Below are 27,664 nucleotides of genomic sequence, written 5' to 3'. Positions count from 1 at the left end.
CATTCTAGCTCGACGATCTTCGTTGGACTCTGGTAGAACGTTAACAACTAAGCCAGACTCCTCCAACGTGAAGTGTTTTCGAAGAAGTTCCTGGAGGTCGATATTTGACAGTTCACCAGCCGTATGATGCCCAGCGAACCCCGTTGCCACATTACCGTTTCCTTGAGGGCCGTATATTGTCCAGCCAAGCCTCGTACGGACTGCAATTGGTTCTCCTGGGTTTCCTATACGCGACTCCAGAGGCGCGTACACGTGTAGGTGTTTTAGGCCGATAAGAATTTTCGGAGAACCACTTAGGCAATCGGCTACTGGTAACCCACAAAGGTGCTTGAAACGGGCCGCCACTTCGGCGAACCGGATCTTTTGCTCTGGTAATTGGAGCTGTTGGACGGTGTGAACGTTTCGCAGGAGAAACCTTTCGTTCGATCCACTTGATGAAATAGAGACATCAACACGCCTAGATTCTCGTTCTAGTCTACTCATACCTGCTGTCCACTTCACAAGTATCGGTTCCCATGCGCCTTTTAGCTTTAATTGATCGGCAACGCTACCCTCCATAAGGGAATAAGAAGAACCTTCATCTAAAAACGCAATGACGTCACAGCTTCGTCCTTCATGGTGTAGTTTAATCGGAACCATCCTAAAAATAACAGGATGTTGTTCCGAATTGTGTACGTGGCAGTTTGTAGGTAGTGGTGCAATTGAGTTTGGTGGGTGCAGAAGGGAATGGTGCCTTTCCTTGCATTCGCCGACGTTACAGTGTCCCTTAAATCGGCAGCGTGACTCGCCATGTTCGTTTAAACACATTTTGCAAATTTTCCACTTCTCTACAATTTTTACTTTATCGCCCCAGACCAACTTACGAAAATCCTCGCAGACACGGGTCCGGTGTTCCATACTATTGCATCCACGACACGGCCTGCGATTGTGCTGGTTTATCGATGGAATCGATGACTGCTCCACTCCTACATGTGCATTTAGAAATCCTTCAGTTTCCTTGATCCTGGACCTTTTCTCCTTGCCTTCCCGATTGGGTCGCCCGTCGATTCGAGGATTGGTGTAGAGTGTGGCCTCTGTTGCTTCCGAAACAATTTCGGAAAAGAAATTCGAAAACGTGCTGAGGTCCACTGCTGGCTTTTGACGCTTTTGTCTTACCCATTCCATTTTCGTGCTAGGTGGCAACTTCTCTACAAGCTCTGTAATGAGCAAGCCGCGTTTCCGTTGTTGAAGCTGCTGATAAACAGTGGCCACTCTTCTGGCCGGCCTGTGAACACTGGCAGCTTAGCGAAGGGTCCTTTTCGAGCTGCGATTTGGGCTCTTGTTAACTCTTGCTCTTGATATACGGTTGGCACCTGATGTCGACGATCATTCAAGACTGTTGGTATCGGATTGGCATTCGTAACGGGCTGGCTTTCTTGATGCATCAGTACTTCGTTTGGTGAATCAACCTCCGGTTGACGAAAGGAAGGAATCGGTAAAGACGGTTTGTTTACCTTACTTGCTGGAACTTGCGGGTTTCGAAGCGACGTTACTTCCTTTGGACCACTTTCTGACGACTCTTGATTATTGTTGATGGTACCCAGTTGCTTTGGCACGTCTTTGGGGGTGGAGAATTTGGGAAAAGCTCCCCGGGGATCAGCAACAGGCCTGAGCTGATCATTTTGGAATTTCAGCTTATCCCTCCACAACTTTTCCAAATCCGCTTCAATGTGCTCCTGACTTGGTACGATGTTACCACCTACGGCGCCCTTCTGGTCCAAGGGGTCGAGACTGCCATGAAATTCTTCGTACAGCTCGCATCTTGTGTAATTCCGCTTCTACAGCTTTCTTTCTTTCCAGCATTTCTCTCTCCAGACGGATCTGCATCATCATTTTTTCCTTTTCCCTTTCGAATTGCCGCTCAAATTTTTGTTTCATCAGCAATAGCTCCTTCTGGTGCTTCCTTTCTTCTTCGTCATCCTCGTCGGCCGTCGACGTCTTCGTGTCGTTATTTGCTCGTTGGTCCGTCGAATCGGAAACTTCCAATATTGCTTTCGCCTTGATTGGAGGTATTGTCCGCTGTTTTGCTCGCTTTTCGGCAATCATCACACGACCAAGGGAGCTTCTCGATGTCCGACGTTACTCCAGCACACATAAAATGGAACCATTTTTGGCATTTCTCGCAAAGCACCATATTATCATCTGCATGATTCGGCTTTTCGCAGTGCGCACAATCATAGCCGGTCTTTTCAAGGTTATGTCCGTCTTCTGCAGGCTTCATATCAATAATTTTTGAGAATTTTGTTCAGGACACGTAGAAGAAATACACCTTTTTGTAGCATACAGCTCAAAACTGTAAATAATTTATTCAATTATTGAATTAAGTTTGTTAACCATACAACTACTTACATTATTGATGTTCTCCATGTGGTTTCTGTGACCTGACAAATATTTTATTCTGGCGTTGTGAATTCTAGCTTATTTACGATAAATTCATTCAATCATCATATAATTTAATTTAATTCATTTTTACTTACAAATCCGAAAAGTTTAGGCTTAATTTTATTTTCAATTCACTTTAAATTCCAATTTCCAATACAACTATTCCAAATTTTAGCAACTCTCAGCATCAATTCAGTTCTTCTTCTTTCATTTTTGATCCCTAAAATTCAATTGCTTTTGACATTTCTCAAACCTGTCACTGTTCGACAAGCCCACTAGGGTTGTGCCCAGTGGGGGTGCTAACACCTGTTTTATAACATTTTAATCACAGACAAACAGACGTCACACTCTCATCATTGTCCATCGACCACCTTTTTAACGGTCGATTCAAAAATATGTTAGGTGGCCAATCCGCCACCCGCTGCGCTTGCTTCGTTTTTGTTCGTGTTTACACACTACCGCCATCTTTTGGTCCGTCGGCCAAACACGCTGATTTTAGCATTGGGCGTACATGTCCTCGTGACTATGATTTTGATCGAGATTTGTTCTAAGTGTTACGTCTGTTTGTCTGTGTTTTAATCTTAATGTCGCGGTAAATGGTTAGGCATGGCGTACCATTGGTACCTCGCGTACCTGCAGGAATAAAATAGACCCCATTGTGTGGTCCTTAGCCTCTTGCCCAGCAACTCCTATCCCTACCTCCTCGTGGTTCTGGCCGGGGTACGAGTAACCTTAGGGAAGATCGGGTAGCCAACCCCGGTGGGAACTCTGGTCGTATGCTGACAGGGAAGGGGGGGTTTACTTTTGATTTTGCTTCTGCAAACCATGAGCGTCTGTACTCCATATTAGGAGCGGCTCACAACAGCGTCTTTTCCCCATGTCAAGGGCGGCTGATCATCGTCCGAGTGCCAGAGAAGCTAAACTGCGCACTATGGCCCTCCGAACATTTAGGGGGAATGGTCCTCCGGAAATCTAGGGGGTTTCAGGTTTCAGGCCCTGCAAGCCAACCGTAAAAACACATCAGCACAGGAACGTCAACGAGAGAATACGGACCGGAACAATCGGCCAAGACCACAGCGACGGAAATGGACTAGCGATTGGAAACTCGGTACGTGGAACTGCAAATCTCTCAACTTCATTGGAAGTACTCGCATACTCTCTGATTTACTGAACATCCGCGGTTTCGACATCGTAGCGCTGCAGGAGGTGTGCTGGACAGGTTCGATTCGAGGTTAGAGGTAATCACACCATCAACCAGAGCTACGGCAACACACGTGAGCTGGGAACAGCTTTTATAGTGATGGGTGATATGCAAAGGCGCGTGATCGTGTGGTGGCCGATCAACGAAAGAATGTGCAAGTTGAGGCTCAAAGGCCGGTTTTTCAACTTCAGCATCATAAACGTGCATAGCCCTCACTTCGGAAGCACTAATGATGACAAGGACGCATTTTACGCGCAACTCGAACGCGAACACGACTGCTGCCCAAACCACGACATCAAGATCATCATAGGAGATTTGAACGCTCAGGTTGGCCAGGAGGAGGAGTTCAGACCGACGATTGGAAAGTTCAGCGCCCACCGGCTGACGAACAAGAACGGCCTACGACTGATAGATTTTGCCGCCTCCAAGAATTGACCATTCGTAGCACCTATTTCCAGCACAGCCTCCCGTATCGGTACACCTGGAGATCACCTCAGCAGACAGAATCGCAAATCGACCACGTTTTGATCGATGGACGGCACTTCTCCGATATAACCGACGTCAGAACCTACCCAAGTAACCACAAGCATTATAACATTGCACGTATTCTACTGCATATCAACACCATTGATGCAACATTGCTTTTATTCAACAAATTTCAAGAGCTGTCAAGCAATAAAGCATTAACCCTACATTACAAATGTATCAATGCACTAACATCACTTTATAAATTGTACTGCTGCATTAATATTACTTTATAAGTTGCTTCATTGCTTTATCGTCCTTTTTGCATTAATTTAACTGTAAAAGTGCCCTTTTCCACTTTTAAACTACTTTGATGGTAGGCTTACGGCAATGCAGCTGCATTATATAGCAATTATATAATGCTCCATGGTTACTTGGGTATCGTGGCGCTAACATTGACTCCGACCACTACCTGGTGATGGTGAAACTGCGCACAAAACTATCCGTCATCAATGATGTACGGTACCGACGCCCGCCCCGGTACAATCTCGAGCGGCTGAAACAACCGGATGTCGCCAATGCGTACGCGCAGCATCTTGAGGCGGCATTACCGGATGAGGGGGGCCCTCATCCGGGGCTCGATAGGGCCCCTCTTGAGGACTGCTGGAGGACAGTCAAAGCAGCCATTAACGACGCTGCCGAAAGCATTGTCGGATATGTGGAACGGAGCTCAAGAAACGATTGGTTCGACGAGGAGTGCCAGCAGGTTGTAGAGGAGAAGAATGCAGCGCGGGCTGCAATGCTGCAGCATGGTACGCGGCAAAACGTGGAACGATACAGACTGGAGCGAAAACAGCAAACAGCGCCGCCTGGAAGTGGTGGAATGCCAAGAGATGGAGTTGCTGTACCGTTCTCAAGAAACGCGGAAGTTCTATCAGAAGCTCAACACATCCCGCAAAGGCTTCGTGCCGCGAGCTGAGATGTGCCGGGATAAGGATGGGAGCATCTTGACGGACGGACGCGAGGTGATCGAAAGGTGGAAGCAGCACTCCAATGAACACCTGAATGGCGCAGAGAACACAGGCACAGAAGGTCAGGACAACGAAGGCGATGGCTACGTCAGCACAGCGGACAGCGGAAACCAACCAGCTCCCACGGTGGGGGAAGTTAAGGATGCCATTCAACAGCTCAAGAACAACAAGACCGCTGGCAAGGATGGTATCGGAGCCGAACTCATCAAGATGGGCCCGGACAGGTTGGCCGCTTGTCTGCATCGGCTGATAGTCAGAATCTGGGAAACGGAACAACTACCGGAGGAGTGGAAGCAAGGCGTTATATGCCCTATCTACAAGAAGGGCGACAAACTGGAGTGTGAAAATTATCGTGCAATCACCATCCTAAACGCCGCCTACAAAGTGCTATCCCAGATTCTCTTCTGTCGTCTATCACCTATAGCAAACGAGTTCGTGGGAAGTTATCAAGCAGGTTTCATCGACGGCCGCTCGACAACGGACCAGATCTTTTCCGTGCGGCAAATCCTCCAGAAATGCCGTGAGTACCAGGTCCCTACGCATCACCTGTTCATCGATTTCAAGGCGGCATACGATAGTATCAACCGCGTAGAGCTATGGAAAATCATGAACGATGAACGGTGTGCAAAACTGCCTGAAGATCTCGGGCGAACACTCCAGTTCGTTCGAGTCTCGGCGGGGACTACGACAGGGCGATGGACTCTCGTGCCTGTTGTTCAATATTGCGCTTGAAGGTGTTATGCGGAGAGCTGAACAGTCGAGGCACGATTTTCACGAGATCCGGACAATTTGTTTGCTTCGCGGACGACATGGATATTATTGGGAGAAAATTTGAAACGGTGGCAGATTTGTTCACCCGCCTAAAACGCGAAGCAACAAGAGTCGGGCTAGTGGTGAATGCTTCGAAAACAAAGTACATGCTGGTTGGCGGAACTGAGCGCGACAGGACCCGCCTAGGAAGCAGTGTTACGATAGACGGAGATACCTTCGAGGTGGTGGACGAGTTCGTCTACCTCGGATCCTTGTTGACGGCTGACAACAATGTTAGTCGGGAAATACGAAAGCGCATCATCAGCAAAAGTCGTGCCTACTGTGCCAGAAGAAACTGCGGTCAAGAAAGATTCACCCCCGCACCAAATGCACGATGTACAAAACGCTCATAAGACCGGTAGTATGGGCATGAGACGTGGACTATGCTCGAAGAGGACCTGCAATCTCTTGGGGTTTTCGAACGCCGAGTGCTAAGGACGATCTTCGGCGGCGTGCAGGAGAACGGCGTGTGACGGCGAAGGATGAACCACGAGCTCGCTCAACTCTACAGCGAACCCAGTATCGTGAAGGTAGCTAAAGCTGGAAGAATACGCTGGGCAGGGCATGTTGCAAGAATGCCGGACAACAATCCTGTAAAGATGGTGTTCGCTACAAATCCAGTCGGAACAAGAAGGCGTGGGGCGCAGCGAGCCAGGTGGATTGACCAGATGCCAGGACCTAGAGAGCGTGGGTCACAGTCGAGGATGGAGAGAAGCGGCCATGAACCGAGTGATTTCGCGAAATGTTGTTGGCGAGGCTTTATCAAGATAATTGATGTAAAGCCAAATAAGTAAGTAAGTAACCTATCATCAATTCGTCAATTTTCAAGTGAGTTTTTTTAAAGCTACAACTTCGGCGAAGTTCGTATTTGGAGTGAACCTCTGAATAATTCTTTATTAACGATTTCAAACTGTAGTCTTCGGCAAAGTTACCCAAGTAACATTTTTAGTTTTTTTCATTTACTACAAGCTGTTGTTACCACCATATCGTTAAAACTCATTTTAGAACTTATTAGTCTTAATAACCTTAATAAACCTTTGATAAAACTCCGCTAAGCCCGAAAAGGCCCACACTACAGGAGGTTGTTAAGACTATACCTTAACCCTCTAATACCCAACCCCGCCTTTAGACGGGGTACACTTTGGAATTTTGTGTATTTTTTCGTAGCTCGCAAATCAAAATGATTTTATTTTTGGCTTATACCTTGACTCATAACACGCATATAAGAAAAGTTTTTTATGACTTTTGAAACTTTTTTGTATTTTTAGAAATTGTTTGAAAAATTGCATTCTTATATAACCTACAAATGCCTGGGCTTCATTTAACGTGTAATATAAAAAATCGTACCTTTTATATTTTTCTACGATTAACCTATCACAAACGAAGAGCCTGGTGGTATTAAAATCATTTCAAACCTGTTTTTCCGTTAGTTACACGGAAAATAAAATACGCTCCGAAAAAAAATTAAAAATTTAATATTTTTAAAAATACCGTAACAATTTAAATTTTTATTATTGCCAAAAATCAACAACTAGAAAGGGCTTCAAGAAAAAATGAAAAAAGCTAGGGATGTTCAAAAATAAAAATTATGAAAATCAAAAACCAAAATTTAAATATTTTCGAATAAAAATAAATAAATGCCCAAAACGTGTTTAGAACGATTTTAGATAACGAAAAATAATACTTAAATCGAAAATAAAAATTTGGGTATTAGAGGGTTAAAACCGTTTCTAAACTACTTAGTTTTGTATCGTATGAATACATTTACCCTTGTAGTATGCTATAAAACATTCATAAGAGCTATTGTATAGCCTTATTGAGCTCATCTAGCGGTATTAAATCTTTTACGATATCCTAATACACGGAATAAAACCAATGTTAAGAGCTTATGATTGCACAAACATCAATCAATAAGTTGTTTATAAACCATAACCTTTTTTTAAATTGAAACCATCATGATGTCTGCCGACTCATAATAATCGATTAAAACAATATTTTTTTGCGTGGCAGAAAATTTCCTTACGATCGCGTGAAATTCCTGCCAATAAAAATTTACTGGTGGAATGACTTAAAATTTTTCGATTTACAGCAACGCGCCACAGTTACGACATCATTATTGGCTATCTAATATTTTACTCCATTCCATTTTCAGAATGATTTCATGCTCATCTTAATCATAAATTGAAATTTCCCACGCATATTGTAATTATCAATCCGAAACGGCGACAATAAAAATGGATTCCATCCAGTTAAATCTTGCTGGTTTTGTCTGGGATAGTTTAAGATCATTTGGTGATTATTCCGAACAATTTAATCATTCATAAGCGCTTTTGACCTTAAGAACCCGTGCGCAAAACCCTCACTGGCTAAAATATTCCTAAATCAGAATATTTGTTCTGCACTAAGACAAATAGGTTTTTTGGGAGCCTTGATTTAAACTTAATGCACTCAGGAAAGCTAGTGCTGTCAAAAAGGTAAACAAATAGGAAGATTCAGTTTTGTGTTGCAATTAATTGTATTGAATTCGTGCCGTTATGCATCTAAATGTTTTATTGGACTGGATTGTTATAATGAAACCAGTCGTGCTTGATCGGTTGTACTGATGCAGCAAACGGTAAGAGAGAAGTGCCTGAAAATGGAAGCTTTTTTCGTGTAGCTCAGCTGTTGTGTGCAGCATAGTTGTCCCACTAGAACGGGAAGTTCAGGCAAGCATGGGAAAAATATGCTCTATGAGGTAGTCTGTTAATTTTTCGAGAGGAATATTTGTCATTTCTATGTTTGCGTTCTGATTAATCCATAATTCACTACATAATTATTCTTATCAACATAATGATATTGATAACCACACGCAGATTGCTTTCCAATAACATGCATCAGACAGTTGAGATTTAAGAAGGCTTTAACATGACTTAGTGTAGCCTTAGAAGTTTTACCTATGCCTTGACAAGACGAACAAGATGAGGTTTTAAGTATAGGTTTTAATAGACACTACACAGCTCCTTCAAAATACAATTTATTATCAACAAGTGTGGCCAGCAAATAAGTTTTAACGGGAGCTCTTGTAGATATCTACAAAGCATTTTAAAGTGGGTTTTACCGAAAAGAACGTTTGGCACTTTACAATGCTTTATTAAATCTGTTAGGAATGTATACATCTCTAATAAAACCTCCATAAATAACATCTAAGACCAAAAGGCACTGAAATTGTTACTTGGGTATGGCATGGGAGATTACGCTTGAGAAGATTTCTTTTCCTTTCCATAGACACAAAAGGTTGGTCTTTTCCATAGTAATCTCCATAAACTTGAAAAAGCGTTTGTGCTGCAAAATTTCTTAAAAAAAATCACTTTAAGCTTTGGAAGGATGATATTAACCATAATTGATATCGTTTAAGCATAGGGGAGCCAAAACTTCAACATTTGCATAAGTCTATTCCACATTCCACATATTCCTCGAAGAAAACTTTCAGGAATTCTTCTAAGGATTGTCTTGGAACACTTTAAGAGATTCTACCAGGCATCCCTCAAGAAATTATTTACAGATTTCCTCCTACCTACCACCTTCAGTAATTTCCACAGGGATTCTTCTGAAATTTTCTTCAGATACTATGCCAGGATTTCCTCCAGATATTTTCAACTAATTTTTACACTGTTTTCTCCAGTTGTCACACTTGGACATCTTTCAAATATTCGTACTGGAGTTCTAACAAAAACAATCTATGATGTTTTATTCCGAAGTTTTTGAAGATATTCTTTGAAGCGTTTTCCAAGAAACCCTACAAAATTTTCTACCCTTATTTTCAAGTTACTCTCCCAAGCACTTTCATATACGGATTCACCTAGAATTCCGGGGGCATTTATGGATTGCTCTAAAAATGCCCCCAGAGATTATTTGGAGAAATATATTAAGAACTCTGCACAAATTTCTCAACAAACTCGACCAGAGATTGCTAATGAAATTCCACCAAAATCTCTGTAGAAATTTCTCCAGTGTGTGGAATCAAAGATTACTCTTACAGTTCCTTCATTCCTTTCTCGAATAATTTTTTAAGTTTTACATACTAAAGCAATTATTCGAGTACCTAATTTGTCCGATCATTCCTACTAAAATTACTTCAGGTTTTCTTCTTCTTTCAAAAGTTCCCCCCAAGCTCGTCCAGAGTTTACAACCGAAATTTTAGAAAGAATGAGCGAAGAATATTTTTTATGTGAATCTTTCAAGGTTTTTTTTTTGAATTACTACAAAAATACATCAATTCTTTTTTAAAAATGTTTATGAATAGAAAATCTAACATTTTATCAAATTGCTATTGTTATTCTTCTTTCCTTTTCAGTTCCCTTTCCCGGAAATCCTTCCAAAAATCCGTTCCTGAAAAACAAGATACCTACTCAATTTTTTTTGGAATGCAATCGAATTGTGCGGTAGAGTAGATTCCGTTTTGAAAAACTTTCTTAAACCTGTATGAATAGAAAATCTAACATTTTATCAAATTGCTATTGTTATTCTTCTTTCCTTTTCAGTTCCCTTTCCCGGAAATCCTTCCAAAAATCCGTTCCTGAAAAACAAGATACCTACTCAATTTTTTTTGGAATGCAATCAAATTGTGCGGTAGAGTAGATTCCGTTTTGAAAAACTTTCTTAAACCTGTAGGTGAATTCCGGTGATCAATTTCTTCGAAGAGAAGAAATTTTCTTTCATGACTCACCAACAAGAATTTTTTTCTTCAAAGAAAATACGCGCCAGAATTCGCCTACTGGAAGAAGAATGTTCTTGCTGGTGGATAATGGAAGAAAATTTCTTCTCTTCGAAGAAAATGTGCGCCGGAATTCACCTACTGCTCACCAACTTCTTTGAATTTTGGTGCCACTTTTCTCTACTAACCCCGACTATGCCTTTTATTATCTTGATTGAGTGTTATTTGAGTATTAAGAGGAAAATACCCATCATCATTTTACAAATTTTCAAAACCAGTTTTTTTGCTCAAAATTTAAGCAATGTTCAAGAAAATCTATCATTGCATTACACTTGCCGTGTGGATTGCGGATGATAGGTTTTTATAAGGATTTCTTCAAATTAGAACAAAATAACTGGTTTTTCATTCTTGATGATTACTGATGGATTCTTGAGCCTTAATGGATGTTTTTCTCGATCCGCAGATACCTTGGTACGAATGGCCTTTGGATTCGCTGGAAGCGAAAGAGGCGTACCTTTTCAACAGGCTGAACCCGTTGCTGGACAAACGATAGGAACTCGAGGTATGTTTCTCAAAAGAAAAACCCAACACTGTTCAAGCATATTTACACAATAAGATCGTGATTCTTTATTGCTTACAAGTCTAAACCCGTACAAAGGCCACTTTACGGAATTTAAAACAAAGAAAATGCACTAGCTAAATAAAGTAATGGAAGAAAGTAAAGTAACAACAGCCTAGACAAACAACTCCGTCATAAGCTTTTTGGTATACTCGTAGACGACAAAAAGAACCGCCGTGGCCGGAATGGTCCTCACGATCGTCGGCTGTAGTCCGTTATAGAACGCCATCAGTCCCTCTTTTCGGAAAATCTCCACCCCCACCTGGGTCATGCTCAGCCTCAGACTTTGCACCTGTATCCTGCTCTTGATGACGTCCGCTGGGAAGATTGCCGTCCACAGGGCTACCCCACCGACCGCTCCGGCCACCATCGTCTTCAGGGGTCCGATGTCGTCCTTGGATTGTCCCGGTTCCGTCATCAAGTCTCTCGATGCTTCGTATCCGCCGAAGAAGAAGAAATAGCCCGGCATCTCGCGGGCAAACGTCGACGTCAACCCGCGGAACATGCCCGGGATTCCTTCAGAGCGTAGGATCTGTCGCGTCAGCTGGAAGGGAGACACCTTCGGTACCTTTTCGCCCGGTTTGAGATTGTTTTGCTGCACCTCGCGCAGAGCTTGCAGTTTGCATTTGATCAGTTCCGTTGGGCAGAGGGTGAAAGACGAGAAGAACGCGGCCAGGAAACCGGCCGTCGCATTGTCGAGGGCTGAGAGTTCACTGGATGGTTTCCGAGCGACTGCCGCCACCAGATTCTGACACGCACCGTAGGCAGCGAATAATACTGAGTTTTCTGCCACGTTAGCAACGATGGCCGGTAGGGTGCCGGCGTACAGTCCCCGTACGACGCCGTCCCGCTTGAATGTTCGCATCGTGCAGTCGATCATATTTTTGTATAGAGTGGGGAAGGTTTGCATTTTGACCTTGACCGTGTCCATCGGCTGGCTGACGTAGACCAGGGCCACTCCACCTGGAAGTGAGGCAGAACAAAAATGAGAGTTGTTAGGGTGTTTATTCAACCAGATCAAGAGTTTTATCGGGTTAGACCAAATCTTAAATGTGAAAGATTCGTTGTTAAATTGTGGAGTGCATTGATGAGCCCTTTCACAGTTACAGTTAACTCTCCCTTACTCGATATCGAGTTAGAGAACCATAGTAAAAGTTGGTTTTCATGGCTAACTCGGTGGTCCCTTGGAACGCAGTTGCACTGCTTTTGTGTTCTGTAACTCGATACCTCCCTAACTCGATGGTCCCTTCAATATCGAGTAAGGGAGAGATGACTGTATTAAGCTGTGATTACACAGTGCGCGCAATGCACGAACATTTGTGTAAATTGCACGAATGTTCGCTCCAACCGTATAATATGTGCACGAACTTCTAGCGAACATTTTGTAGAAACATATTCGTGCATTGAATCATGTTGGTTCGTCGAACTTGTGTTGCATAGCAACTATAGAAAGTTGTGTAGTGGAAAAAAAAACAAATTATTCATTTGCCTTGGTCAGATTGAAAAAACAAAAACATTGGCGTCGGAAAGGAATTTCTCCAGAGATTTCTACATGGATTTGTTTCGAAGATTGCTACAGAGATTCTACCAGAAATTCCTCCAAGATAATCTCGACAGAGATACTGCGATTTTTTCAGGGATTTCACTAGAGATTTTTGCTGAGATTCCTCCAAGAAGAACTCTCAACTGCAGCCCGATTTTTTCAGACCGGCTCAGATAAGGCTCCAGGAGTACCTGTAACAATTCCACTAGGAATTCTACTAGGAGTTCCTACAGGTTTTCACCAAGAATTATTCCAAAGATTGCTCCAGGAAAAACTCTAGAGAGAAGGAGTTCATGCAGGAACGCCTCCAGTGATTCGTCCATAGATTGCTCCCACAACATTTATGTTGAGATTCATCCAAGAATTCCTCCTGGTACAGGGATTCCTCCATAGATTCTTTCAGAGATTTTTCAGATGTCTCTTGATTTTTTTACAGAGACTGCTGTTTCCAGAGGATTCCCCTAGAAAATCTCTGAAGTAATTCTTGCAGAGTTGTTACCATGGATTTCTCTAGGAATTCCTACAACTTCTTAAGGACTATTAAAAATATTTCTCCAGAAATTCCTCCAGGGACATTTGCAAGGGTTTCCCAGTACTCTTGAAGTTACTCCAAGAAAAATTCCGGAGATTTCCTCAGGGATTCCTGCATTAATTGCTCCAAGCATTCTATGAGGAACTCTTGCAATTTCTCAATAACTCCAAGGATTTTCGAGGTAATCCTACAGGGAATCATCCAGATTTTTTTCTGGGGAATTGTTCTGAATATCTTTTATTTTGAGGATTCCTTTAAGAATTCCTCTAGAAATTCCTCCGGATATTTCCCCGTGAATTCCTTCAGTAATCGCATCAGAAATAACGTTAAGAATTCATTCAGATATTCTTTGAAGATTTTTCCTAGACTCTTCTTTTAGGAAGATTTTTTTGGAGACATAATTCGATGATTTCTTGGAAAAATACCTGAATGAACTCCTAGAGGAACCTCTAGAAAAAAAAGGGGAAATCTAATAGAGGAATCTCTACAAAAATGCAACTTCTGCGAGAATCTCTGGTTAAATATCTGAAAAAAAGCACTGGAAAAATTCCGGAGTCTTTAGAAGAATACCCTGGGAAATCTTTTTAGGAATTCCTGATAAAAAATCTGGAATATTTTTTGGAGGAACCCATGAGCAGAATTTTGTGGAGTAACCCTGAAGAAATTCCTGAAAAAATGCTTGAAAAATCTCAGGAGGAATCCTTGCAGCGACTTTTCCATATGAATCCCTAGAGGAGTCTCTGGAAAAAAATCTGTAGGAATCTGAAGAGTTCTGAAGTTACCTGGGTAAATTCTTAAGAAATCGTCGGTGTCATCTATGGAAGCATCTTCGCAGGAATTCCTGAAGAATTTCTTAAATGTAGAGACTATGCATGGCACAAATCTCCCAACTGGTGGGGAACGTACTTTTGAAGCCTGCATTCTGATGCTGGAGGCATCCCTAGAGAAATTCCTGAAATAATTGTTGTAGAAATTTCCAAATTTCTGGAGGAACGGGGAGCCTCCGGAATAAACTCTAGAGATATCATTGAAGGAATACCTGGTGGTGTCTTTGGAGAAATTCATGAAGTAATGGAATAGAGTTCTATCGGAAACGCTTTGAAAAATACGGTTGTGATCGAAAGTTCTTCCTGAAGAAATTCTTGGAGATAATTCTTCGACGAATCCCTGAGATATCGCTACTGTAGAAATTTCGAGAAATTTATGGAAAAATCTCCTGATCGAATCTCTGCATGAAGCCCTTGAAAATTTCTGGAGGCATTATTCGAAAAATCCCTAAGGAATTTCAGAACAAATCCCTGGAATCGCTGGAGTAATTTATGAAGGAATTTTTGGAAAAATTTCTGAAGGAATCTCATGACTTTTTAATGCATTAGGTTAAAAGAAGTTTGGTTTGGTGTTTGGTAGATTGGATTACTTGAGGAAAACTCTGATGGTATTCTGAATGAATACGGAACCGAAATCCTTGGTGAAATGTTGGTATTAGTTGCATTTGTCAAGTTTTGTTATTCATATATTTACAAGTTATTTATTCCGAACAATATTTCTACCTGTTGTTTCTAGTTTATTGATGAACTATTTCCTTTTATATTCAGAGATGAACCAGCCTCTTTGCAGCCAGAGGCTAATAAAAATAAAATAAAAATGAGTAAATCATTTTATATTATAAAGAAGACTACAAAAAAGTATTTTACTCTTTAGAACATTAAATTTCTTGAAAGGTAAGTGTTGTAAGTCACCACACGTAGGAGAATTTCAAAACAGTATTCTAATTAAAAAGTTTTGCTAAAATTTCTTAAAATAAAATGCTGGGTAGGGAGCCGAGTCATATTCTTGGCACTCTCAATTCACTTCGCAGTAGGGTTTTTTGAAAACTACAGAGCTCATATTTGGCTACAAAATGCATCATACTAAAGCGCTTCTTATTCCAAAATTTCAGACAATTCGGCCAAGAAAAACTCTCCATGCCAAAGTGAATTCTGGAAGAGCCCAAGTGGTTCTGCAATTATTATTATTTATTATTTATGGAAACATCACACGCTTAAAACTTAATGAAAATTTCTTTGGACGTAATTCTCCATATGATTAAATGACACATGATGTAAGTGGTGAAACGACACAAAAATGTAATTGTACATGATAAGGGACACGAAAACGATGGAATTGTGATCGATATTTCCCGAATAATCTTCTTCTTCTTCTTGGCATTACGTCCTCACTGGGACAAAGACTGCTTCTCAGCTTAGTGTTCTTATGAGCACTTCCTCTGTTATTGACTGAGAGCTTTCTTTGCCAAAGATGCCATTTTCGCATTCGTATATCATGTGGCAGGTACGATTATACTCTATGCCCAGGGATATCAAAGAAATTTCCATTACGAAAAGACAATTACGACAGGGATTCGAACCCATTATTCGTTCAACAAGGATTTGCTTTGTAGCCGCGGACTCTAACCACTCGGCTAAGGAAGGCCCGCTTCTCATATGTGCATCTCGAAAGACGTAAATTACTTGATTTATTGGGAGTACGCATGTAATTTTGTAAATTAAAACTTCACTCAAAAACACGGGTAGTCACAGAATTACTAAATTTTAGTAAATAATGACTATTTTCTACCTACCTCTCTTTCATTCTGTAGGGAATTTTATTCCTGTTTGTCAATTCGCCTGGATTAAAGCATCGCTAAGTTTCAACCCAGTCGAAATGATAGTTAGTGTACATATTCACAGCAGAATGAAAGAGAGGCAGATAGAAAATAGTCATTAATGCATAAGTTTTAGTCATTCTGAGTGTATCTCATGTTTCTTCCACGGTTTTAAACCTCTATCAAGTACCAGTTTTCAGGACATTTTCAAGAGTTTTGTTTGATCTGTAAAAATAACAACAATACCAGATTTAATTGTATCCACTACTTGAAGTCTGGTTACCAGGTATTGTGGGACCGATTAATGGCACATTTTCACTAGAGATTTTTTTCCTTAAATACTATTAGCAATTCATCTAAATGTTGTTCAGGAGCTCTATCAGAGTTTATCGCCGATTTTCCTCAACCAATATCTACTAAAATAACTCCAGAATAACTCCAAAAATACATTATGGGTCCTTTCGAGTATTCTTTCACCTCCGATTTTGTTTGATAATTGTTTTAGTAATTCTTAAAAATAATTAGATCCGAGCTGAGGTATAGCCCGCTTCTCAGATTAATTTTGTGTATTATATTATTCAACATTTCTCCAAGAACTCATCCAGATCTATGAACACCTCTCTTGTAAAATTATCTGAAAAATATATGTTAAAATTCATGAAAAATCCAGTAAAAATGTCCTAGGGCAACTTATTACAAGTACACTGAAGGCAAATGGCGGGATTATAAATTACAACAATTCAATGAAAAATCCTTGACGAAATCCTTTGAAAAATTTATCAAATATGTGCCAAAAAATCTTTGGGAATCTCGAGAAACTAGTGGAAAAATCTTTACTGAATGTATATATTTTTTTTTTAAGAAATTGCCGGAAAAAGTTATTCAATGATTAATTCTTCAGGCTTCCAAGAAACAATTGTGGAGTTATCTGTCTATATTATCTAATACATGTTGCGAAATTCATGTAGTATTTTTTGGAATCAGAAGAAATACTTATGAATTTTTGACGAAGTGTTTTGAGAAAGCTGTCTTTAAGAACTTTGTAATCCGTTAACGTTGAAGAATTCGTCATAGTAATGATCAAAACTTCAAAAGCTCAAAAAACTGACATTTGTTTGTTGAAATTGCGTTCACTTTGTTCCGGTTGAAAAGACTAGAATGCAGTAAACATATTTTCATGTAAACGTTGTCGATTTCAAACAAAAAAAAACTGCTTTTGAAAATTCTAATTTTTTTGACTGATTCTGCCACCTAATAAATTTTTGAAAGAATCCATCCAAAATTCTGGATCTGTAATGTTAGCTCCTCTGTTTCAAAAAATTGAAAATTAAATTAACTCAAAACATTTAAAATTTGGTTTTGGAAGTGAGTACCGTTTTGATTCATATTACGGACAGCTTCAAATTCCGGACACTCTACTTTGTATGGGAAACATTTCACGCGAAATGTTTCAATTTTCGCTCAATGTGCTCAATTTCAAGGCTCGTTTTAGTAAACTTTTTCCATAAATATCTTTGAAAATTTATAATGCCCAACTACCTTAGATGTCTCTTTGGTGGTTTAACGATTTCGAATGATGATTTGACTGTTCCATTAATGATTAGAATGAGCTGTCCGGAATTCGATTCAAAGTGTCCGGAATATGAGGCAAAAGTGAGGAAGCGTCCGGAATAAGAATCATGAAAAGGCCACACATTTTGATTTATTTAAAATTATTGAAGTTGCGGAAGCGTATTCTTCACCCACCGTTCGAAAGTAAAGGGCTTCCGACGCTCGATAGCGCTAAGGAATCATACAGAATGATTTATTTTGTATGCTCTATGCTGGGTTATATTTCCCTGAGTCCTTAAATGTCCGTAATATGAATCAAAACGGTAATCCATTCTTTAAGAATTGTTAGAAAAGTCACATTCTACGACGAAAAATCTGTCTAGATATTTTTAATTAAAAGCACAGATAAACAGACGTAACACTTAGAACAAATCTCGATCCAAATTATAGTTGCGAGGACATGTGCGCCCAATGCTAAAATTAGTGTGTTTGGCCGACGGGCCAACAGATGGCGGTAGTGTGTAAACGTCAAACGCGAACAAAAACGATGCGAGCGCTGCGAGTGGTGGATTGGCCACCTAGCATGTTTTTGAATGGACCGTTAAAAAGGTGGTCGATGGACAATGATGAGAGTGTGACGTCTGTTTGTCTGTGTTAAAAGCCTGATAGTGGTATTCGTAGAATCAAATCCTAGAGTAACTTTTCCATAGTAAACTCTGGGATAATTATGAAAAATGCTTTCCAATTCTCGAAACAAAATATAGAAGGAATTCCTGCTGGAACTATTTATCCAACAGCGCGAAGCATTGGAGGAAGCACTTTAAAACTTTCTAGATAGAAATTTCTGAAGGATTTACTACTGTAACTTTTCTTTACTTTATAAAATTTTCCGTAAATAAAAAACGCAATGAGATCCTTCTGTAGCTTTGTAGGTATATTCCCGTGTAGGAATCTCTTGGAAGAAGCCTTGAATGAAATTATATATAGTTTTTATGATGATTGTCTACAAAAAAAATCTGAATCCGTGAGGTCACTTCTGAGTGTAACTGCCATACATTGTAGAACCCATTGATACATTTTTTTTATTATTATGTCTTGAGGATTTGCTGAGGAAATTTCTGATGGATTTATTGGGTGGATTCATTTGAAGAATACATTAAATCCCAGCTATACTTTTAAGAAACAAACTTAAAGAAAACGCGGGAAAAACTTCAAATGAAATCAGTAGATGGGTTTCAGGAGGAATTAGTACAATATGGATTGCAAAATACCCTGAATGATCTTGAATTATCAACGAAATTTCTAGAGTTTCTTCGACATTTTAATTAGGTAATTCCTGAAGGCAATCTTGAATAATCCTGCATGGGATTTTAGCAGGGTCTCCTAGATAGATTCCTGGACGCTTGGAAAATGTTTTGAATTATTTTCTAAAAGTAAAGAAAGATTAATTGAACGAAATTGAATGTAAATAAAATACTTTGAATGCAGCAACAGCAGCTAATTGAAGTGACATTTTGACGAAAAATAAATTGACCACATATTGGTTACTACGACCATCAGTCGTAGAATCAAATACGTCTTTGCTCGAACCGTGTAATATATGGACGAACAGTTCGCTCTTACAGAGGCTCGAACAGTTCGCGCGAACTCTGAACGTATTTTTTCGAGCGAACGTTCGTGCATTGCGCGCACTGTGTAATCAAGGCTTTAGCTGTTTTATGTTTGTCAAACACCGCTAGCGCATGACGGATCACCATAGTAGCATGTCCGAAAGAACTTGAAACTAATGAGAACCAGAGCTACAGGTCCAAAGCCCTGATAAAGGTGGATGGTTGTGATGGCTATGACCGTGGTCATCATGTAAAGAACAAACGGACAATGCTGTATCGTGTCAGCACCGAGGAGGCAGCCCCTCTAGCACGATGTAGGTAGCGCAACCCTGGTTAGATGGCCTATCGAAGACTCTTAACCAACCAAGAAAGGCAAGGTAGGTATGTAGAGAAATTTGAATGAATTTCTTGAAAAATCACTGTTCAAAGATGAGTGTTAGGGATATTTGGAATTTGAGAAAATATGTTTTAATGTTTATGTTTAACACTATATTCTGCTATTAAAAACCCATGAAAGAGATGGTTTTCCTTATATTAGAGTAAAAATATACTAGTATTATTGATCGTAATCCCTTCTCCTAAAATTATTTATCGTTTTTTTTAGAAAGATCTCGTGGTACATCTAATTAGCGGGTATGAGTAGAAATTAAAATATAACTAGCCTTTGCTAAGATAACAATCTGTAACTTTTTCGAAGATACTTGGGATTTTCGACTACGTAAGCGTCATACAATTCGCCAAAGGTTTACAATGGTTTGGCTGGATCTCTGATAATAAATTTCTCAAGGTTATTGTCGGAAGTCTACCAGGTAAGGACCCTTCTTGCCAACCTGTTGCTTAAAATGTCATCAAGGATCCTGCCAGAAAACCACCAACAGAAATTCTTTAACAATTTTCCAAGGGTCTTAAAATAGCTATTAAGATATCCAAAGAGATCCTGCAGAAATCTCGCCTGCAATTTACCAATAATTTTCAACGGAATCTGCTTAGTGTCTGTTCAAGATCTTGATAGAAAATTCATAAGAACGTTAGAAAATAACCAATTACATTTCATATACTCTAAGAAATATATTAAAAAATCCACTTGTAGTGGTTATGGTAAAAAGGTGGAATAAAATTGTGGGTAATTTTCAAAGTTTAATTGAAGATGCAAGGAAATGCACCTAAATATCTCGAATGATGGTTTTACAAGCAATCTCCTAAGAATCCTGTTAGGAATTTATTAAGTTTTTAGTAGAAATCTGGTTTCTATTAATTCAGCATTCTTGAATATTCTATGATGATAGCAATAGTACGAGCTCTCTCATTCTATACTTTCTTGAGTTCCAAAAGATGGTATTCGAATGAGGGCATTCTTTGAGATGCATTAAAATGTTAAACAACGATAAGAAACATTTTAATATCCCCATGATCGCCACCACTATTGCTAAACTTTGATTATTAAAAGTTTCGACGATATAAGAAAAGTTTTTTTTTAATTTGAATTATCTTTAACATTTCATGGTTCAACAAGTAGAAAAAGCAGGACAAAACTTCAAATATGAAAAATAAATCAGGACAGCTCAATATAATCTCAAAATCAGGACATGTCCTGCTAAATCAGGACGGATGGTAACCCTAGTCATCAATCATCTGAGCAATTCTCGCTGCAACCAGGCCGCCATCAGCACCCATCGTTAGAATTGCAATTTTATGTCACTGATCGCTAGCTTTCGATAAAACTTAAGGGTGGTCCTTTTTGTTTTCTCAAATTGGTGGACCCCTCGTACGCCAGCTAGCTAAACAGTTTGCAAAAAAGCCCATTTTTTGATAAATCTTGGGTATTTCTTCACGTGATATGTCTCATATTTCCCTTGGAACACATACCAAACTTAATGGCATCGTATAGAGAAAGGATATAGCTTTCATTTGAAGTTAAAAAAAATCCGGCGGCCATTTTGAATTTGGCCGCCATCTTGAATTTTGTTATAAAAAACGGTTTTTCACCATTAGCGCACCGCTCGTTTTGAATTCTGAGATCACCATCAGAAAGCTGAGGAAAAATTGCGTAAGATAGGCTACAGAAACTAGGTGTGCAATGGTATTTACCCTATGAAATGAACGATTTTCTAAAACATGTTCCACGATTTTGACGTATATGGCGAGTGCAATCAATGCAAACATCATTTTCTGTACAACAAAGATACAAGTTTTCAATAGTTGGTGTATTTTTCGAGTCAGATGAAGAATAGGAGTATTATTTAGAGTGATAAAATCTGGCGGCCATCTTGGATTTTGACGCCATCTTGATTTTGACTAGTAGAATGAATTTTTCACCTTGATAGCACTCAGCATGTCGAATTTAGAGGTTACCAATAAAAACAAGGTTACGTATACTCTTCTTCTTATTATTCTTCATTTTCCTGACGTTACGTCCCTAGTGGAACCGAGCCTGATACTCAGCTTTATTAGTTATAAATACAGGTTATTAAATAGGAATTTTCTTTTATAATACGATTTTTAATAACAGAATATTTCTTCGACATATCTTTGAATTCAGTTATTATGAATAAATAAATTTAATGAATAAAAACCGTCCAAAAACATTGATTGAAATAAACAATTTTTTTTACCATATGCTTTTTTTGTCATCGAATGAAGTTTATAAATTGTGCGTTGGGACATTAGTAAGTTTTGTGGTAATATCTGTAGTTTTAACGTAAAACATTTCCAAAAGTGCATTAATTTAGAATGGAAATCTTAAATTTTTAAGCAAAAAAAATCCTTGATTTTCTGAATCATAAAGTATTGTTTTTACTAACACCCAACATGCATGTGAAAAATAGCGAAATTGAAATGTGAGAAGCAGGCTTTGTTCTAATGTGGACGTAATGCCTAAACTCAGGTGAATCATTTTGAGTTTGGAAAATCTGGTGGCCATCTTGGATTTCGACGCCATCTTAGTTTTTAGCAGTAGAATGATTTTTTACCATCTCAGCGCTCTTCATGTTTAATTAATTAAAGATCTCCGTTAAAAAACAAAGAGATTCTTTATTTCTTATCATATTTTAGCTGTTCAACAGATTGTTCATTTCTATCAATGGTTTTAGACCAAATTAATGAAAGAATTAATGCTATTTTTCAACTCGCAGATATGCAGAACAATCATTCAGGTGGCTAATAAGCGTTAAAAAATTCTACTTATTAATTTATTTTTGAAGCTTAGGGGCTGGCTCTATTCCAGTAGGGACACAACGTCAGGAAAAAGAAGAACAAGAAGAAAAGTAAGTGTAACGGTGGCATTAAAATTCAACATGTTGAGTGTTATCAAGGTGAAAACTCATTCTACTACTTAAAACCAAGATGGCGTCAAAATCCAAGATGGCCGCCAGATTTTTTCACTCAAAATAATATTCCTATTCTTCATCTGACTCGAAAAATACACCAACTATTGAAAACTTGTATCTTTGTTGTACCAAAAATGATGTTTGCATTGATTGCACTCGCCATATACGTCAAAATCGTGGAACATGTTTTAGAAAATCGTTCATTTCATAGGGTAAATACCATTGCACACCTAGTTTCTGTAGCCTATCTTACGCAATTTTTCCTCAGCTTTCTGATGGTGATCTCAGAATTCAAAACGAGCGGTGCGCTAATGGTGAAAAAACGATTTTTCTAACATAATTCAAGATGGCTGCCAAATTCAAAATAGCCGCCAAATTTTTTTTAACTTCAAATGAAAGCTATATCCTTTCTCTATACGATGCCATTAAGTTTGGTATGTGTTCCAAGGGAAATATGAGACATATCACGTGAAGAAATACCCAAGATTTATCAAAAAATGGGCTTTTTCGCTAACTGTTTAGCTAGCTGGCGTACGAGGGGTCCACCAATTTGAGAAAACAAAAAGGACCACCCTTAAGTTTTATCGAAAGCTAGCGATCAGAGACATAAAATTGGAATTCTAACGATGGGTGCTGATGGCGGCCTGGTTTCAGCGAGAATTGCTCATCTGGCATAGATGCATCAATCTTACGGATGTGATCCAACGGTTATCCTGTTACCAGGCATCGGGGTAACAGAAGCCGTAGCCACGCTTTGATGCAGATAGGTTAGATTTTGTTTAAATGGTTATAATATTGACTGACGAGGAGAATGACTAAGGATCCATCGAGTAGAATGTGACAGAAATGTTAATTTGTTATGCTTCTCCCATCAGAATCATAATAAAAAACCACATTTATTATGTTGGTATCATAAAACTACAACAACTTCATTATCGCAAAATTATAATAAATAGATAGGGCTCAGGCGCGATTGAGCTTTATTTTGTCACCGAAAAGTGGATCCGGACAATAAAAAATGACTTTCTATTTCATTATTATTTCTAGTATAGTTTCTTACACATAGAAATGTATTTACGACGATTCTAAATGAAAACAGACGAGACCAGATTTGAATATGATGTAATATAGATGAATAAAACAAACTGATTGAAATCATTATTGACCAACATGACAAAAGTAGTGAACTTAAAATATTCAACTTTTCCAAGTACTAATAAACATGTTAAAAAGGACCTTTAGCAATGCTGACCAACGGGACTGAGGAAAAACTAGATCAACAATCAACACATTAAAAACGTCAGAAAAACATCTCCTTGAATGCATGGGAGTCCATGTATATCGCAACATCTGATCGTCCTCTAATGAATGAGGACGATGCTCCAATTGTGTCTCCACTCTTCCACCAGACTAAGCTGAAAATGCAGTAACCTTCAACACTTCTCGACGTATACTGACTACAGTACGAATACTAGTGTTAGTAAATTATGTAATCAGTCGGACATCGTCCCGTAGATGGGCAACATCGAGCCCGAAACCGGTCGACTAAAAAGGTAATTTTAACTCCTTTTAATCGTTGTAAGAACAATAAGTGTTGTGTCCTGTCTCACGTCGCGTCTTATAAGTGATAGCCTAGTTCTTATCTAAAAGTCTTTTCAGTTAATAATGAATTCCTCTTAAATTAAATAATCTTCCTTAGTGCACCTACATGCTAATTAAAAGCTAACTTTGGTTACTTCTTACTATCCAAAAGGGTGAGAAATCATTGCTAAACAACATAAATATGATAATGACTAGAATTCTCAACCTCTATAGTGACCTTAACCATTATAAAACAGATCGGATCAATCTATAGAAAACGGATCGGGCTAAATTACTTCTTGCCTTCTGCAAAAGACCTGTGACCTGAAAGAAGGGTGAGAATAACTTATCTTATATCTAAAGCATATTCTAAATACAAAATTATAAACAGGTTCCCACGATCATACAGAAACACACTGTAGTGGCTAAAGTTACATATTTCTCAGGAGCACATAAATGCACTGACGCCTCATTTTGCAGGTGTCAAGATGGCCTACATGATATGGTCGAAGACTCTCGATTCAAGAGTTACAATTTCGATCCTCGTTGAAAACTTTTATAATCACTTCAATTATTGCGCTGAAATTTGAACAGCACATGTGACGGAGCTCATGAGACCGCAGTGAGACACATCTCAAGAAAAATGAGGCTCGTGCGCTTGCAAGCAATGAGGCTCCTCGTTGAATTCATTCAGAGAAGACAACTTAGAAGTGGTACAGAAAATTATTTTCCGCAACTTTCTTCCACTGAAAATATTTAAATAAGATTACACGCCGCCAACTTGTTACGGAGTGATAGTTGACATGTTAAAAATCTTTCGCTCTATTATACAATAATGGTTAAAAAATCTCAGGAATCTCTTACCTATCGTACTGTTCTGAATGGCCTCAAAGGTTCACGCATGAGTTCAAAACGTTAATTCATATGTTCAGTCAAATATACCAATTATCCTCACCTACCCCATTTACCCACTTGCCCCGAGGTACCTTAATAAATAAAATGTGACAAATACTTCTGGTACATATTATAATCCTTCTAGCACTAAACCGAATAGCGTCTTCCGATTTTTTAACTAGCGCTGTCTTTCCTGTACGTTGAACATAATGTCGGAAGTAGTGCGCTGTATAGAGTATCAGAGCGCACTACTCCCGACATTATGTTCAACGTACAGGAAAGGCAGCGCTATTAAAAAAAAGCGGAAGACGCTATTCGGTTTAGTGCTAGAGGGATTATACAAAGAAAATCATACATTTTCGAGAGTTATGTTTTTTACTCAAGTGGTAATCGTTTTGTCCGTCACTGTACCTATATGTGTTAATCGATTGCCAGTGAATGAGAATGTTCTAAGATCGAAAGAAGAAGAATCGTTCGAAGGAATTAAAGGACATCGTATGTCGAAGGATATGTGATGTGAAGATATTCGAGAACAACTTTGCATGCCGTAAATCGGATTTAATTTTCTTTTATACGAAGCCCGGGTAGGATGAATACTCCAAACAATAGGAACGCTTGGATAAACGACCCGTGTTAACATCGTTAGAATCTTGCGGGATAAATGATGATGATCCGGTGATCGGATTATAAACTAGAGGCTAAATTGATCCCTCTCCCAAAAGGCTTTGGACAGGGCAAATACTTGAAACACATAATATAGATGAACAATAATGTACATCAAATCGGCCCATAATTCATGAATTTTAAGCTCTTTTGTATGCTACTCTGGGTGCCCAAGAACACCCACAGGAGTTTTAATCCCATTTGATGCGAATGGCTCTGAGTTTATGCGCAAAAGCGATAAATCGATGGTTTAATGTTTGTTCTTGTAAGTGTCACAGAAGGTGATTGATTCCTTTCATTCTTCAAATGAAGAATCTAAATAGGTACCTGTTTGGAAGTAATCAGAGGAAAACGAACGTTGATCCTTTCACAAATGGCCGAGTTTAAGCCCTGTAAAGATGGGATATCTCATGCGGTCCTTAGGTTCAAATGCAAATGGTGCCTTACTAGTCTTTCAGACAGCTCGAGATATATAATCATTCAAACCATCACTTAAAGGTGCAAGTTTTTTGAAATTCCAGAGTCATCAAATTGTCTATGAATTGATGCACTCTTCAAAAATGTTTATAATAAAGTCCTAATTCACATCCTATCATCATCCTAGACAAAAGTCAAGGTTGCTGTTCTTGTTTGTTTCCTTAGCTCAAATCTTAAAGAGAAGCACGTGCCTTACGACCCATGCGTCTCCCTTATCATCCCAAAAGCTTCAGGGTAATTGTTATCAATACTGTTTATGTTGTCTTCATGTTTTTCATAGCCATTGCGCTTAAAGCAAAATACATATTCGTATCCTCTCGTTTGAATCATGTTGAAATTCCCACTGATAAGTATTACTAGGTATTACTAAAGAGTCTAAATTATAAAGAGACGAAATCTGATCATATTCAAAATAAATCAGCTAGCATCTATGCCAAATCTTACGCAGCACTGTTGCAATGTTGAATCCCACGCTAAAAGTGAGTCACAGATTTTATGTGTTGAATTTTCACAGGTTTGGGTAACGAATGAAAAATTGACTGAATGTGTGGAAAATCAATGTAATGAGTAGAGCATTCTTTATGCAAAGCATGAAAATTGTAACCGACACTCAAGTATTCAGAAAATATGCTACTTCAGAAGAAGCAAAATTTTCGCAAGCGGTAACATTTTTGTGTGAGCCGTTTTCAGCTTGTGTGAAAAAGTATTTGACAAGTCTCCTGCTCGATTGGAATGACATTGACAGTAAACTTGGAATTCCAATTGGAACATTTCGCTTCTTTGATTATAGTTTCTTTAGGTATTACTTACTAAACAAAAAATCAAAACTTACCCAACGATCCCGCTGTGAAGTCGATCATCCCGGTCTTGAACCCGCTGCCTTCGCCTTTCCCGTGCATCCTGTATCACCTGTGCGTGGCCGTTCTGCGTAGTTTCCTTGAGACTTGACGATCCCGCAACTCTGATATGGCACTTGATAAGCGCAGAGGCCTTGTAGAATTCGCCAAGATCACCCGCAGCCGTTGATTCCACTCTCTTTTCCCGCCCAAGGGTAGCTCAGGGAAGGCGAATTGCCTACGATATGTACGATAATGGAATACCCTTATCAGCTTCAAGCTACAATATCACAGCGCACCACTCCTCCTTCACTGATTGCGGACTGATTCTGCTATTTGCTGCACATCAAGCAATTACCAGGTACCACTCGTTGCTGACCACGCTGTGCTTGATGCCTTTCTCTGGATGGCATTCAGTCTAAACTTGAACCTGTTGTCGTCCTCGTCTCGCTTGCTACTCTATTGCGTCAGCTGTGTAGAATGGTGCCTGGCTTAAATGTGCTTCTTCTTTTACTTCTCTCGGTTTTGATTTTGGTCCTCTCTGCTGGGGGCTCGCACTAGGGAACTGTGCTCCGCTTGTTATCAGTAGCCAATCGTGCAACAACGATGGTGATAAACCAGTTTGAAATACAATCACTATAATTCTAGAGGGCTGCAGCGCCAGGTCTTCACTCGATCAGCTCCGCTGTGCGACTGACCTATGCCAGACCTGACCAATCAATCGTCACCGTCGCGCAGTTTTGTTCGCAATTTCGCACTAGCCAAGG

The 27,664-nt window shown here is 39.4% G+C and overlaps 2 protein-coding genes across 2 annotated transcripts in view; one reads left to right on the top strand and one right to left on the bottom strand.

Moving 5' to 3' along the window:
- LOC5578310 overlaps positions 1-11,367 on the top strand; it is an 18,590-nt gene extending 7,223 nt beyond the window's left edge. The window contains exon 2 of the mRNA XM_001656844.2: positions 11,085-11,367. Within this exon, the coding sequence (XP_001656894.2) occupies positions 11,085-11,174 (90 nt within the window). The 3' untranslated portion in view covers positions 11,175-11,367. The remainder of the gene's footprint in view (positions 1-11,084) is intronic.
- On the bottom strand, positions 11,221-27,664 carry LOC5570118 (mitochondrial ornithine transporter 1). The gene is made up of 2 exons (XM_001653049.2): positions 26,894-27,664; positions 11,221-12,203 (listed from the first exon to the last, which is right to left on the bottom strand). The coding sequence occupies exons 1-2, from the start codon at positions 26,958-26,960 to the stop codon at positions 11,356-11,358; spliced, it is 915 nt and encodes a 304-aa protein (XP_001653099.1). The 5' UTR covers positions 26,961-27,664; the 3' UTR covers positions 11,221-11,355.

Source organism: Aedes aegypti, chromosome 1, assembly GCF_002204515.2.
Source record: "Aedes aegypti strain LVP_AGWG chromosome 1, AaegL5.0 Primary Assembly, whole genome shotgun sequence".
NCBI lineage: Eukaryota > Metazoa > Arthropoda > Insecta > Diptera > Culicidae > Aedes > Aedes aegypti.
Note: the sequence above shows the minus strand (reverse complement) of the source record. Positions and strands in the feature narration are given on the sequence as shown.

Bases quoted from the DNA above. Each gene is read 5' to 3' on its own strand.
- LOC5570118 (XM_001653049.2), bottom strand. From the start codon at position 26,960: ATGCACGGGAAAGGCGAAGGCAGCGGGTTCAAGACCGGGATGATCGAC. The intron at 12,204-26,893 runs GTAAGTTTTGAT...CCTCACTTCCAG, and splicing joins CTTCACAGCGGGATCGTTGG to GTGGAGTGGCCCTGGTCTAC.